Source organism: Gopherus flavomarginatus, chromosome 5, assembly GCF_025201925.1.
Source record: "Gopherus flavomarginatus isolate rGopFla2 chromosome 5, rGopFla2.mat.asm, whole genome shotgun sequence".
In the NCBI taxonomy this organism is placed as follows: domain Eukaryota; kingdom Metazoa; phylum Chordata; order Testudines; family Testudinidae; genus Gopherus; species Gopherus flavomarginatus.
In genome coordinates this window covers 5,155,823-5,169,749 of record NC_066621.1, presented here as the reverse complement: position 1 = coordinate 5,169,749, position 13,927 = coordinate 5,155,823, and the positions used below count along the sequence as shown (strand labels likewise).

The following is a 13,927-nucleotide window of genomic DNA, read 5'->3' as shown; positions in this document are numbered from 1 at the left end:
ACAGTTTCCACATAAAGAGTTATTCTGGAATAGACTTTCAAATCACTCCCTGTCTTAATCCCAATTAACTTTCAAGTGTAGAGAAGCTCTGATGAATCTGCCTGGCCCCAATTTAACCCATCCCAGCTGCTCCCCAGTGCCCAACAACCCAACCCAGCTCCCCACCTCCACCTGCCTTTCATTCACCCATAGCCCTCTGATATCCCCTCCCAACTGCCACAGAATTCTCTGGAACTTTTAAGGTCCCTTCCAGCCCTACATGTCTATGATTGTACAACGCATTCCCCAAATAAACCTTTCCCAAAGCACAGGACTCCTTGTTGCCCACATCAATGACAGGGCCAAGCCACGGTGGCAGGGGACTGTCTAGCTATTGATGAAATCTCCATGAGGACATGGGAGATCAGAAGGAGAGTGATTTCATCCCTTTTTCCTCTAATTATCAATTATTGTTGGAAAATCTTAATTTTCCCCTCAGATTTTGCCATTTTTCTCTAATTTTTGAATATTGATAGAAACCTCCCCCACAGACTTTAAGGCCAGAAGTCATCTAGTCTGACTTCCTGTACATTGCAGGACCTCCCCCAACTGCTCCTGTAATAGAACTTAACCTCTGGTTGAGTTACTGAAGGCCTCAAATCAGGGTCCAAAGACTTCAAGTTACAGAGATTTCACCATTTACACTAGTTTAAACCTGCAAGTGACCCATCCCCCATGCTGCAGAGGAAGGCAAAAAACAAAAACAAAATTCCCAGGGTCTCTGCTAATCTGATCCAGAGGAAAATTCCTTCCCAACCCCAAATATGATGATCAGTTAGACCCTGAGCATGTGGGTAAGATCCATCAACCAGACACCTGGGAAAGAATTCTCCATAGTAACTTAGAGCCCTCTCAATCTAGTGTCCCATCACTGGCCATTGGAGATATTTGCTGCTAGCAGTTGCAGATTGCCTACATGCCATTGTAGGCAGCCTCATCATACCAATTCCTCCTCCAAATTATCAAGCTCAGTATTGAAGCCAGTTAGATTTTTTTGCCCCCACTGCTCCCTCTGGAAGGCTCCCTCTCATGGTTAGAAAGCTTCACTTAACTTCAAGCCAAAACTTGTCGATGGTCAGTTTATATCCATTTGTTCTTGTGTCCACACTGGTGCTTAACTTAAATACCCTAGAACCTCCGAATTACAAACACCAGAGTTATGAACTGACCAGTCAACCACTCAGGTCATTTGGAACTGGAAGTACACAATCAAACAGCAGAGACCCAAAAAAGAAGTCAATACTGTACAGTACAGAATTGTGTTAAATGTAAACTACTAAAAAAAGAAGGGGAAAGTTTAAAAAAAGATTTGACAAGTAAGTAAACACTTTCTGTGCTTGTTTCATTTAAATTAAAACTGTTAAGGCAGCATTTTTCTTCTGCATAATAAAGTTTCAAAGCTGTAATAAGTTAATGTTCAGTTATAGACTTTTGAAAAAAACAACCATAAAGTTTTGTTCAGTTAAGAACATTTCAGAGTTACAAACAACCTCTGTTCCCTGAGGTCCTACTGTAACTTCTCTCTCTCCCTGGTATTTATTCCTCTGATGTATTTATAGAGAGCAATCATATCTCCCCTCAGCCTTCTTTTCGTTAGGTTAAACTCTTTGAGTCTCCTCTCATAAGATAGATTTTCCATTCCTCGGATCATCCTAGTAGCCATTCTCTGCACCTTTTCCAGTTTGAATTCATCTTTCTTAAACATGAGATACCAGAACTGTACACAGTATTCCAGATAATGTCTCACCAGTGCCTTGTAAGATGGTATTTCCCTGTCCCTACTGCAAATACCTCGCCTGAAGCATCCTAGCACTGCATTAGCTTTTTCATGGCCACATCACATTGGTGGCTCATAGTCATCATGTGATCAACCAACCCAACTAGGTCTTTCTCCTCTTCTGTCTCTTCCAGCTGATATGTTCCCAGTTTATAGTAAAAATTCTTGTTAGTCCCTAAATCCATGACTTTGTACTATTAAATTCCATCCCATTTCTTTTACTCCCATTTTCAAGATCAACCAGATCTTTTTGTATGATATTCTGGTTCTCCTCCTTATTGGTAATACCTCTCAATTTTTAGTCATCTCCAAATTTTATTAGCTCACTTCCAATTTTTGTGCCAAGGTCAGTAATAAAAATGTTAAATAAGATTGGTCCCAAGACCAATCCCATAGGAACTCCATTAGTAACCTCCATCCAGCCTCACAGTTCACCTTTCAGTATAACCCATTGTAGTCTCCCCTTTAATCAGTTCCTTATCCACCTTTCAGTTCTCATAGTAATCCCCATCCTCTCCAATTTAACTAATAATTTCCCATGTGGAACTATATCAACGTCTGAAATCCAGGTAGATTAAATCTATTGCATCTCCTTTGTCTAAAAAATCAGTTATCTTCTCAAAGAAAGAGAGCAGGTCCGTCTGGCTTGATCTACTCTTTGTAAAACCATGTTGTGGTTTATCCCAACTACCTTTAAGCTCTGTGTGTTCAACTACTTTCTCTTTCAGTATTTGTTCCAAGACCTTGCATACAACTGAGGTCAAATTAACAGGCCTGTAGTTTCCCGGATCACCTTTTTCCCCCTTTCTTAAAACTAGATACTATATTTGCAATTCTCCAGTCATAGGGTACCACCCCCAAGTTATAGGTTCATTACAAATCCTTGCTATTGGGCTTGCAATTTCATGTGTCAGTTCCTTTAATATTCTTGGATGGCAATTATCCGGGCCCCTTGATTTAGTCCCATTAAGCAGTTTGAGTCCCTTGACACCCTTGAACAGGCAACCTTAATTTCAGCATTTCCTAACTTTTGCTGCTGGACTTCGTAATTTTAATGTTCTTTTAACACAGGTTGTTTTTTTTTATGTTGTTGACTAATGCACACTGGCTAGCATATAAATATATATCATGTAATGTATTAAGCACCATGAAGCACAAATATTGTAAACAGTGATATAGACTAAACTGACCCTATACCATAATCCTGTACACTTATCCTAAGTATCCCTAACACCTTGCATTAGCTGAAGTAAGCTTTGGCTTGAGTAGATAGAAAAACTATCAGTATCCAGACAGAGGATTCCATCTTCATGACTGTAGGAAAGGAGTTATACACAAACCTAGTAGGTGCTTTCAAGTCCCTTAGTACATGGAATGCACATGCTCAAAACAAAAATAATAGTGCATCGTGACCTGAAAGACGGGTTCGGAACAAAAGATAAAGGGGTAAACCTGGTATCAAAACCAAACAAGGTAGAAAGCTGATTAATTAAATCCAGTTTCAAATGACATATGCGGTTCCTTTTACTGGTAAAAAAGTAGGGTACAAAAGAATGGCTTTAGGGGTGTAACTCTGGGGAGGACACCTGCATGAGACTGATCTTCAGAAACGGGTATCACACAGAACCTTTTTCCTGTACCATATTGATAAACCAGTCTGACATGGATTACTTGGTCTCAGGAGTATATTTCACAACACAATAACAAACCAAAGTGTGATCAAGCAATTGACTATGCAATTTATCAACAATGTAATAAAAAACAGATTGAGTTTCTTGAACCTCCCACTGTAAGACATTTTCCAGAACTCAAATAATTCTCACAATCTTGGATTCCTTTTCTTACACTTGTTCTTGTCGTTCTTTTCTGAATCCTTCCCAGTTTGTCAAAGTCCTGTATAAAGTGTGGGCACCAGAACCGACATGCAGTATCCAGTAATGGTCTCCATAATGCCATACAAAGAAGCAACATCCCTTTCCTGCTCCTACTTCATGTTCTCCTGCTTATACATATGAAGGACACATTCACCCTCCCAGCTACATTATTGCACTGAGAGCTCACGTTCATTTATTTACCTATCATGACCCCTAAGTCCTTTTCAGTGTCGCTGCATTCCAGGATACTATCCCCATCCAGTAAATGTAACCTACATTTTTCGTTCCCAGATGTATGATCATGTATTTGGCTGTATACACTTGCATGGTGTTCAAATAAACCAATCCAGATTGCTCTGTATAAATGGCTTGTCCCCATTGTTATTTGCCACTCCACCTCATTTTTGTGTCATCTGCAAATTTTACTACCAATGATTTTGTATTTCTTTCCAGATCACTGATAAAAATACTGAATAGCATTGGGCCAAGAACAGATCTCTGCAGGACCCCACCAAAAAACCAAACACCCACATGCACATAAGGAATCCTAATTTACAATTACTTTCTGAGATCTAACAACTAGCCAGTTGTTCACTCCATTTAATATGAGTGCTCTGATTTTGCATGGTGCTAACTGTTTAATCAGAACGCCGTGCGGTGCTAAGTCAAATACTATACAAAAGTCTCAGTACATCATGTCAAGAGAGTTACCTTTATCAACCAAACTTGTGATCTCATCAAAAAGTGACATCAGATTTATTTGACAAGACCTATTTTCCACAAAACCAAACTGACTCACTGGCATTAATTATGTTACCATCCTTTAATTCTTTATTGATTGCATCCCAGAGCAGCAGCTCTGTGATCTTCCCCAGTACTGATGTCAGGCTAACTGGCCTAGAGATACCCAGGTTTACACTTTTAAATACTGGTTTGACACTGGGGAGTTCCAGAGGACTGGAAAAAAGTTTGGTGTTCCAGGATTTCTTTAAAAATCACAATTATTCTCACAAATCTCCAGAGGAGTGAGGAACAGGGGAGAGGGGGTAAAGATGAATGGCAGGGGACACGGGTTTGGGAAAGGGAGAAAATGAAGGAGGAGCCGGGGGAGGGGAAGAGGAGCAGGAGCAAATGAGATGCAGAGGACTGGAGCACTGAGCTTGATTAATGTGTATGTGACTTTCCAGGGACTTCTATATTACACTCAAAACCCCTACGTAAACATGTTAAGGTTGTAAAGATGGTTGGGAATGCCAGAATTAATCTTGCCCACGCAACCTTATTTCAGCTTCCTTGTGCATATGCATTATTATAGTCTTTAATTACATGATCCCAAACTGTTTTTTCCTCATTCAGAGCACAGGATGAACTGTGTTCATTGAATGGTAGCTATTCAATAACTCGTTTTATTCTCCACATTGAGCGCGTGGTCCCATGCATTATTCACTGCACATCATTCAAACCATGCACTGAATACAGAATTACTGACTCTTCATGGGCTTTTCAATGCTGCTGTCATCGTACTCTCTTAGTTCTTTACCAGCATTAATGAATTTATCTTCACAACAACCCTGTGGGATATGGAGTTATTATCCCAGTTATGCATGGGGAACTGAAACACAAGAGATGAAAGCCAAAATTGTCAAAAATGTCCTCTAATTTTGCATGCTCAATCAGAGGTGCTGAAAACCTCATTTTTCAGAGTACTTAGTATGACATAGCACCACATCTGTTCAAAGCACAGCTCCCTTTGACCTCAGTCACATTTGTGGTGTACTGCACTTCTGCAAATCAGACTCCAGGCTCTCAATGGGCACCTGGAAAATGAGGAACACACAGAGTACGTCTACACTGCAATGTGATCCCAAGGTGAGAGGGACTCGAGTGACTTGACGCATATTAGGGAAGCCTGTAAAAAGTTCGATTTAAGTGGCGTGCCCAACTTCATGTAGAACTGCATGGCAGAGGCAGGAATATAATCTAATTCCCACACAGTTGTCAGAGAAAACGCTCCCATTTAGAATCACAGAAATACAGGGCCGAAAGGGACCTCAAGTATCCTAAATGATTCCTGACAGGTCTTTATCTAACTTGTTCTTAAAAACTTCCAGATATCTTTGCCCCAGTTGGCATCTAACAACATATAAAATGCTGCTGGTCAAAGATTTGGGGAGGGGAGTATGTAAAAAATGTTGAAAGAAAATTAAGAGTTTCAGTTTCATTCAAAACTTTTCACTTTCTCCTTCATTTTTTAAAGAAAAAAAATCACAGTGAGATTTTTCAATTTTAGAAATATTTTGTTTATATCTTTTTCATTAAAAAATTTGGACAGAGAAAGGAAAATAATCTGTTTTGAAAACTTTATTTCTATAAATTTCAGTTTGTATTTTGAGTATCCCCTGTATTTCTCTCCAACACTGGAAGTGGCAGGGGGGGTTTCATATTCCATCGCTCCCCACCCCCACGCAAGCCAGTACTCCCCAGTCCCACAAAATGTTCAACCCTGGGTGCTCACCTCTCTGCTGTCCCCTCAGCCCCCCGAGCCTTCCCCATACCTGACTTATTATCCATTTCCTGGTGGATCGGGGGTTCCTCTTTGGGGACACAGAGTGGTCCATACTGATGTTCCGGGGTCTCAGCTCGTCCCACCTCCTCCTGGGATACACATTCATGATGAGACTGCAGCTGCTCTAGCTGGGAGCCGGGAGCATCCCATAATGCCTCAGAGGAAGCCATCTTCTCCGAAGTCACCTCCTCAACCTTCACACGCACCGTGACCTGAGGATAAGCCAAACGCATCACAGTGTAGCTGGTCCCTGGAACCCACAGGGGAGAGTGGAGTGTGAGAGGGCAGACTTCTGGGAACATCCTCAAGAAACACAGAGATGGTGGAAGGGATCACAGGCCCAAGCTAGATTTCCAGGCTTAGCAGGGGGCACTGTGGAGGGCGAGTAACAAAACAGAGACCTTTACAGTAACACAAAAGCATAAGAAATAGAATGCCCCTTGTGCAGGGCTCGAGGCACCATGTCAAATAGCCAAATAATAATAAGAATAGTAATAAACTAAATGAAGTGACGCCCACACAACCAGATTCTGCCAGGTCGGACAAACAGATTGTCAGAGGCTTGTGCAATTAGGAGCCCAGGAACTGCCAGACTGGGTCAGACCAGTGGTCCATTAGCCCAGTATCTCATCTCTGACAGTAGCCAGCACCAGATGCTTGAGAAAAAGGTGTAAGGATCCCATCATTATGGGGAAATCTTCTCCCCAGCCATCACTCCCCACCTAATAGGAACAGCCTTTGCTCTCTGTTTGCTCTAGGGAGCAGGACCGGATGCTGAGTTTACAGCACAGCAATCTGGTCTGTGAGCATCCAGTCCCATCTGGAGCCTGTCTATATATTTGGCCTCTTCTTTTCCTCCCCACCAGTCTCTACTGGGATTATCAAATTAAAATATTCTTACCTGCTGCTCCCATAATCCAGCCTCTGGCTGCCCCAGCTGGAACCCCTCTGCCAGGGCCACCGCTTGGGCACAGTTCTCTGGGCCACGTTCCCAGACCCAGTTCTGCATTTCCTCCGGCAGGATGGTCAGGAACTGCTCCAGGATCAGCAGCTCCAGGATCTGCTCCTTGGTGTGGCTCTGCGGCTCCAGCCAGCGATGGCAGAGCTCCCGGAGGTGGCTGCAAGCCTCCCGGGGCCCCTCGGCCTCTTGGTAGCGGAACTGCCTGAAGCATCGACGTCGCATCTCCAGGCGGGTGTCCTCCCCTTGCAGGATGGCAGCTTTCACCTTCCCATAGTCTCTGCTGTCTCTAGCCTCCAGGCTGCTGTAGACCTGTCGGGCTTTTCCACTCAGTGCCGGCACGAGTCGCGTTACCCACTCTCCTCTTGGCCACTGGCAGACATTAGCCACATGCTCGAAGTTGGCCAGATAGGTCTCAATATCGTCCCCTGGTGCCAGCTCAGGCAGCTGTAGCGTCACCGGGGCCGGCACAACTTCAGGAGGGGTCCATAGGGCCTGCAGTACCTCCTGCCATTGGACTTCCCAGCGCTGGGGCGGCTCGTCCTGCCTCTGAGGCCTGGACTGTTGTGGAGCCGCCCATCTCAATAATTCCCCGATGGTCCCAGAACAGACAACAAAGGGAAGGTTCTCTCCTTGCTCCACTCCCTGCCCTGGCTCGGGGCCTGGTGGGTCTTGCTCCTCCCTTTTTACTGGGGGCTGCACCCCCTGCTCTAAAGGCATCTGTAACTGGAGACCCAAATCTGCACTTGTACCCAGTTCTGTGGCCATGGTCTGTCTCAGGAGCAACTGCACTTCGAGCTAGGGCCTGCACTCTCAGATGCCAATCTCAATAAACATGCGTGGGACCTGTCGGAAGCATCCAGCCTCCTCCTGCGCAGCCTGCAGCAAAAGATCCATATGAAACACTACATTAAAAGTACATTATTTAGGTTGCAAAGCCAACCACTTGAACGTTAGGAAATTCCAAGATCTGCCTGTTCAACATTAACTCTGCCCACTTGTGCATCCATCTGGTGTCCTGTGGAAAAAAACAGTATTTAACTATCTAATTAAACTAATGCAGATGAATAAAGTAGGCAACTGTGAATCTATCATTTCCCAATTCATGAGCGGTGCTTGACTTTGCTACCTAAATAATGTTCTTTTAACAGAGATTTTTGTACGTAATTTCCAAATATTTTTATTTTAATACAGACATTCCCAGTACAGTACCAGCTGCTGTTGGGTCATCGTGAGCCCAGCCTTATAATGTTTGTGTTCAGCTATTATTTTGGCAAGCTGCTGACATTTTCCTGAGGAACAAAATCAAGAGAAGGGAAATGGCCATTTTTAGCAGTTTATACCTCAGCCAGACCTGAACACAATTTAACAGGACAATGAAGGGGCGCTTCTCCAGCCTGCTGCAGAGAGCAGGGGAATGGGAGCTTCTCAAAGAAAAAGTGGCAAGAATTATTTTGTAAGGGAAAGTGTTTGGTGACCTAACTAGAAGGGCCCCTACTACAGCCCCCCCACAGTAAATGTAGTGAGGGCAAGACCCACGACTTGTACCCCCAGCTCACTGCCCCCCTCAGCACAGATGGGTCCCTCCCTGCTCCCCCACCCATGTCCCCCCCGCCTCCAATCAGCACAGACAGGTCCCTCCCTGAGCCTACCCTACCCCCCCCATCTCTTGCGGTGGGGGCTGTTGTTCCTCAGGTCCCCAGAGGGAACTGCAAAGAGAAAAGCCCCCACCTGGGGGACATGTCCTGAGTGGGCACGTCCCCCTGAGCGTCGGGGTGACGGAGAAGTCCCTATACAGCAGGGCAGGGGGCATCAGCCCTTCTCCCTGGTGGCTCCTGCAGTGGGGACGTACCTGGGGCTGGGGGCTCCTGTTCTTCCGATCCAGCGCCTCCGTCTGCCCTATTCTCTGGGTGTATCCAGCACCTGCTGATTGCCCCTCCCCTGTGCCCGGGCTTCCCCTGGAGCCTGCCGGGGAACTGGGGGGGGGGTCCCTGAGTGGGGGAGCCCTAGACGATGCTGAGGGGCTGGTCCTGCCTAGGAAGTGACAAGACTCCTGGAGAAGGGTTAATCCCACCTCTGCAAAACCAGGACTGGCTGGGCTTGCTGTCAGTCCGGGCGAATCCCTCCCCTGCCTTGACGGCCAGCCCCTAATTGGGATTGGATCATGTGGGACTATTGAATTTCCAGCACTCCCGGCTCAGTTTTCAAGCCTCCCCCGGAAACAGCTGCAGCCTCTTGTGAGGAAGCCTGACAGACCATCCCCTCACACAGCTCCTGTAATACAGTGCATCCGAAGAAGTGAGCTGTAGCTCAGGAAAGCTCATGCTGAAATAAATTTGTTAGTCTCTAAGGTGCCGCAAGGACTCCTGTTCTTTTTTGTAATACAGTAGTGAACATACTGTAAGAACCGCCCTGGAATAGAATAGAACAGAATAGAATAGCCCATCACTGTAATGCCACAGTACCAGTCTGGCACGGAGACATTTAACCTCAAATCCGCATGTTCTGCGGTAATGGGGGGATGCTGCACAGACACACACTGACTGAGATTATTGTGCCAGCAGGGGCTGCACAGACATTCAGGGAGAGACAATCCCTGTGTTGAAGTGTTTGTAAACTAAATAGACTAGAGAGGCGACAGGTGGGAGAAAGAACATATTGCTCCCATTTTACAGATGTGTGGATTCTAAAGCCAGGAGTGATCACTGGATTATCTAATCTGACCTGCCTAATCTAAACCATATAATGGAGATCTCAGGCACAGAGATTGAGTGACTTCTCTAAAAAGAAGAGGGAATTGGGCAGAGGCAGAGTGGCTTGGTGGGTAACAGTGCTAAACAAAGATCCAGGACACCTGGCTTCTGTTTCTAGTTCTGTAACTGAGGCCTGGTCTACACTGGGGGGCGGGGGCGGGAGTCGATGTAAAATACACAACTTCAGCTATGGGAATAGTGTAGCTGAAGTTGATGTATCTTATTTCGATTTACCTCCCGTCCTCATGAAGCGGGATCATCGGCTGCGGCTCCCCCATCGACCCCGCTACCACCGCTTGCCCTGGTGGAGTTCCAGAGTCGATGGAAGTGCGTTCGGGGATCAATATATCGCATCTAGATGAGACGCAATATATCGATTCCCGATAGATCGATCGCTACCCGCCGATCCGGCAGGTAGTCTGGATGTACCTTGAGTTCCTCATTTCCTCTCTCCATGCCTCTGTTTTCCTTCCCATTCTTTGTCTATCAGGTCTGTTTAATGTGTTTGTGTCATAAACAGATAGCTAAGGGTTAATGTCTCTTTCACCTGAAGCACCTGACCAGAGGACCAATCAGGAAACCGGATTTTTTCAACTTTGGGTGGAGGGAATTGAGTGTCTAAGTCTTTTGTGAGTCTGCCTGCTTTCTCTGAGCTTTGGAGAAGTACTTTCTACTTTCTAGTCTTCTGTTTCTAAGTGTAAGGACAAAGAGATCAGATAGTAAGTTCTATGGTTTTCTTTTCTTTGGTATTTGCATGAATATAAGTGCTGGAGTGCTTTGATTTGTATTCTTTTTGAATAAGGCTGTTTATTCAATATTCTTTTAAGCAATCGACCCTGTATTGTATCATCTTAATACAGAGAGCCCATTGGTATTTTTCTTTCTTTTTATATAAAGCTTTCTTTTAAGACCTGTTGGAGTTTTTCTTTACTTCAGGGAAATTAAGTCTGTACTCACCAGGGAATTGGTGGGAGGAAGAAATCAAGGGGAGATCTGTGTGTTGGATTGCTAGCCTGATTTTGTATTCCCTCTGGGGGAATAGGAAAGTACTTTTTGTTTCCAGGATTGGGAACAGAGAGGGAGATTCACTCTGTTTGGATTCACAGAGCTTGTGTCTGTGTATCTCTCCAGGAGCACCTGGAGGGGGGAAGGGAAAAAGGATTATTTCCCTTTGTTGTGAGACTCAAGGGATTTGGGTCTTGGGGTCCCCAGGGAAGGTTTTTCAGAGGGACCAGAGTGCCCCAAAACACTCTAATTTTTTGGGTGGTGGCAGCAGGTACCAGGTCCAAGCAGGTAACTAAGCTTGGAGGTTTTCATGCTAACCCCCATATTTTGGACGCTAAGGTCCAAATCTGGGACTAAGGTTATGATAGTTTGCTCTTCAGGAAAGGGATATTCTCTCACAGAATGTCTGTGCACCACCTGGCACAACGAGTGCTGATCTCAGTCACCGTGTTTCTGTGCAATGCCCAGCACAGTGGGGCACCAATTTCAATCACTGTGTGTTTGTGCAGTGCCTAGCACAATGGGGCACTGATCTTGGCTGCTGTGTATGTCAGTTTCTAAGTCTTTCTACATTACATCCAAAGAACCTATGTTAAAAGAATGTTAAAATTGCAAAGTTGAACACTCCAAAGTTAGGAAACACCAGAACTAAGATTGTCGATGCAATCTTATTTCAGTTCCTTTGTGTGTATGCATTATGGTTACAGTCTTTAATACATAATCACATAATGTTTTTTCCACAGGACCCCTGCCTTATTTAGAGCATAAGATGGACAGTGCTCACTGAATTATGGGTAGCTGCTCAATAATATCCTCATCATTCAGTGTGTGGCCCCAGGCCTGATTTACTGCACACCATCCATCCCCTGCTCTGCTCCCACTGTTATTGATTCCTCCTGGGCTTTTTATGATCTTTTAAAATCTTCCCTCATAGGTCATGTTTTCTAGACCTTTATCATTTTTGTTGCTCTTCTCTGGACTCTCTTCAATTTGTCCACATCCTTCCTGAAATGTGGTGCTCAGAACTGGACATAATACTCCAGATGAGTACTAATCAGCATGGAGTAGAGCAGAAAAATTACTTCTCATGTCTTGCTTACAACAATCCTGCTAATACATCCCAGAATGATTGCTTTTTTTTGCAACAGTGTTACAGTGTTAATTCATATTTAGCATGTGCTCCACTATGATTCCCAAATGCTTTTCCACAGTTCTTGTTCCTAGGCAGTCATTTCCCATTTTTTGTGTGTGCAGCTGATTGTTCCTTCCTAAGCTTGCATTTGTCCTTATTAAACCTCATCCTATTTACTTCCGACCATTTCTCCAGTTTGTCCAGATCATTTTAAACATAAGAAACATAAGAACAGCCATACTGGTTCAGACCAAACGTCCATCTAGCCCATTATCCTGTCTTCTAACAGTGGCCAATTCCAGGTGCCCCAGAGGGAATGAACAGAACAGGTAATCATCATCTGATCCATCTCGTTGCCCATTCCCAGCTTCTGGCAAACAGAGGCTAAGGACACCATCCCTGCCCATCCTGGCTAATAGCCATTGACGGACCTGTCCTCCATGAATGTATCTAGTTCTTTTTTTAACCCTGTTATAGTCTTGGCCTTCAAAACATCCTCTGGCAAAGAGTTCCATGGGTTCACTGTGCATTGTGTAAAGAAATACTTCCTTTTGTTTGTTTTAAACCTGCTGTGAATTAATTTCAATTGGTGACCCCTAGTTCTTGTGTTATGAGAAGGAGTAAATAACACTTCCTTATTGACTTTCTCCGCACCAGTCATGATTTTATAGACAGGGGCGGCTCCAGGCACCAGCACGCCAAGCGTGTGCTTGGGGCGGCAAGCCACTGGGGGCACTCTGCCGGTCGCCGCGAGGGTGTCAGGCAGGCTGCCTTCGGTGGCTTGCCTGCGGAGGGTCCGCTGGTGCGGGACCAGCAGACCCTCCGTAGGCAAGCCGCCAAAGGCAACCTGTCTGCCGTGCTTGGGGCAGCAAAATGCCTAGAGCCGCCCCTGTTTATAGACCTCTATCATATCATCCCTTTGTCGTCTCTTTTCCAAGCTGAAAAATCCCAATCTTATTAATCTCTTCTCATATGACAGCTGTTCCATGCCCCTAATCATTTTGTTGCCCTTTTCTGAACCTGTTCCAAGTCAAATATGTCTTTTCTGAGATGGGGTGACCAGATCTGCACGCAGTATTCAAGATGGGGGTGTACCATGGATTTATATAGAGGCAATATGATATTTTCAGTCTTATTATCTATCCCTTTCTTGATGATTCCCAAATTTCTGTTAACTTTTTTGACCGCTGCTGCACATTGAGCAGATATTTTCAAAGAACTAGCCACAATGATTCCAAGATCTCTTTCTGGAGTGGTAACAACTAATTTAGACCTCATCATTTTATATGTATAGCTGGGATTATGTTTTCCAATGTACTTTACTTTGCATTTATCAACATTGAATTTCATCTACCATTTTGTTGCCCAATCACCCAGTTTTATAAGATCCCTTTGTAACACTTTGCAGTCTGCTTTGGACTTAACTATCTTGAGTAGTTTTGTATCATCTACAAATTTTGCCACCTCACTGTTTATCCCTTTTTCCAGATCTTTTATGAATATGTTGAATAGTACTGGTCCCAGTACAGATCCCTGGGGGACACCACTGGTTACCTCTCTCCATTCTGAAAACTGACCATTGTTTTCTATTAACCAGTTACTGAGCCATGAGAGTAACTTCCTTCTTATTCCAAAAAAGCAGCAAAGAATCCTGTGGCACCTTATAGACTAACAGATGTTTTGGAGCATGAGCTTTCGTGGGTGAATACCCACTTCCTCAGACAGTTTAACATGACATGAATTTTAATCCTATTCTCCAAAGCACTTGCAGCACTTTCCAGCTTGGTATCGTCCTCAAACTTTATAAGTGTACTTTCTGTGCC

The 13,927-nt window shown here is 44.5% G+C and overlaps 1 protein-coding gene across 1 annotated transcript in view; it reads right to left on the bottom strand.

Annotated features, from left to right (window-relative positions):
- The window catches only part of LOC127051385 (zinc finger protein with KRAB and SCAN domains 5-like), a 32,428-nt gene extending 23,193 nt beyond the window's left edge, over positions 1–9,235 (bottom strand). The window contains exons 1-3 of the mRNA XM_050953649.1: positions 9,067–9,235; positions 7,158–8,232; positions 6,246–6,468 (exon numbers count right to left, since the gene is read on the bottom strand). Coding sequence (XP_050809606.1) covers positions 6,246–6,468; positions 7,158–7,982 — 1,048 coding nt within the window. The 5' untranslated portion in view covers positions 7,983–8,232; positions 9,067–9,235. The remainder of the gene's footprint in view (positions 1–6,245; positions 6,469–7,157; positions 8,233–9,066) is intronic.
- Positions 9,236–13,927: the final 4,692 nt, after the last annotated feature.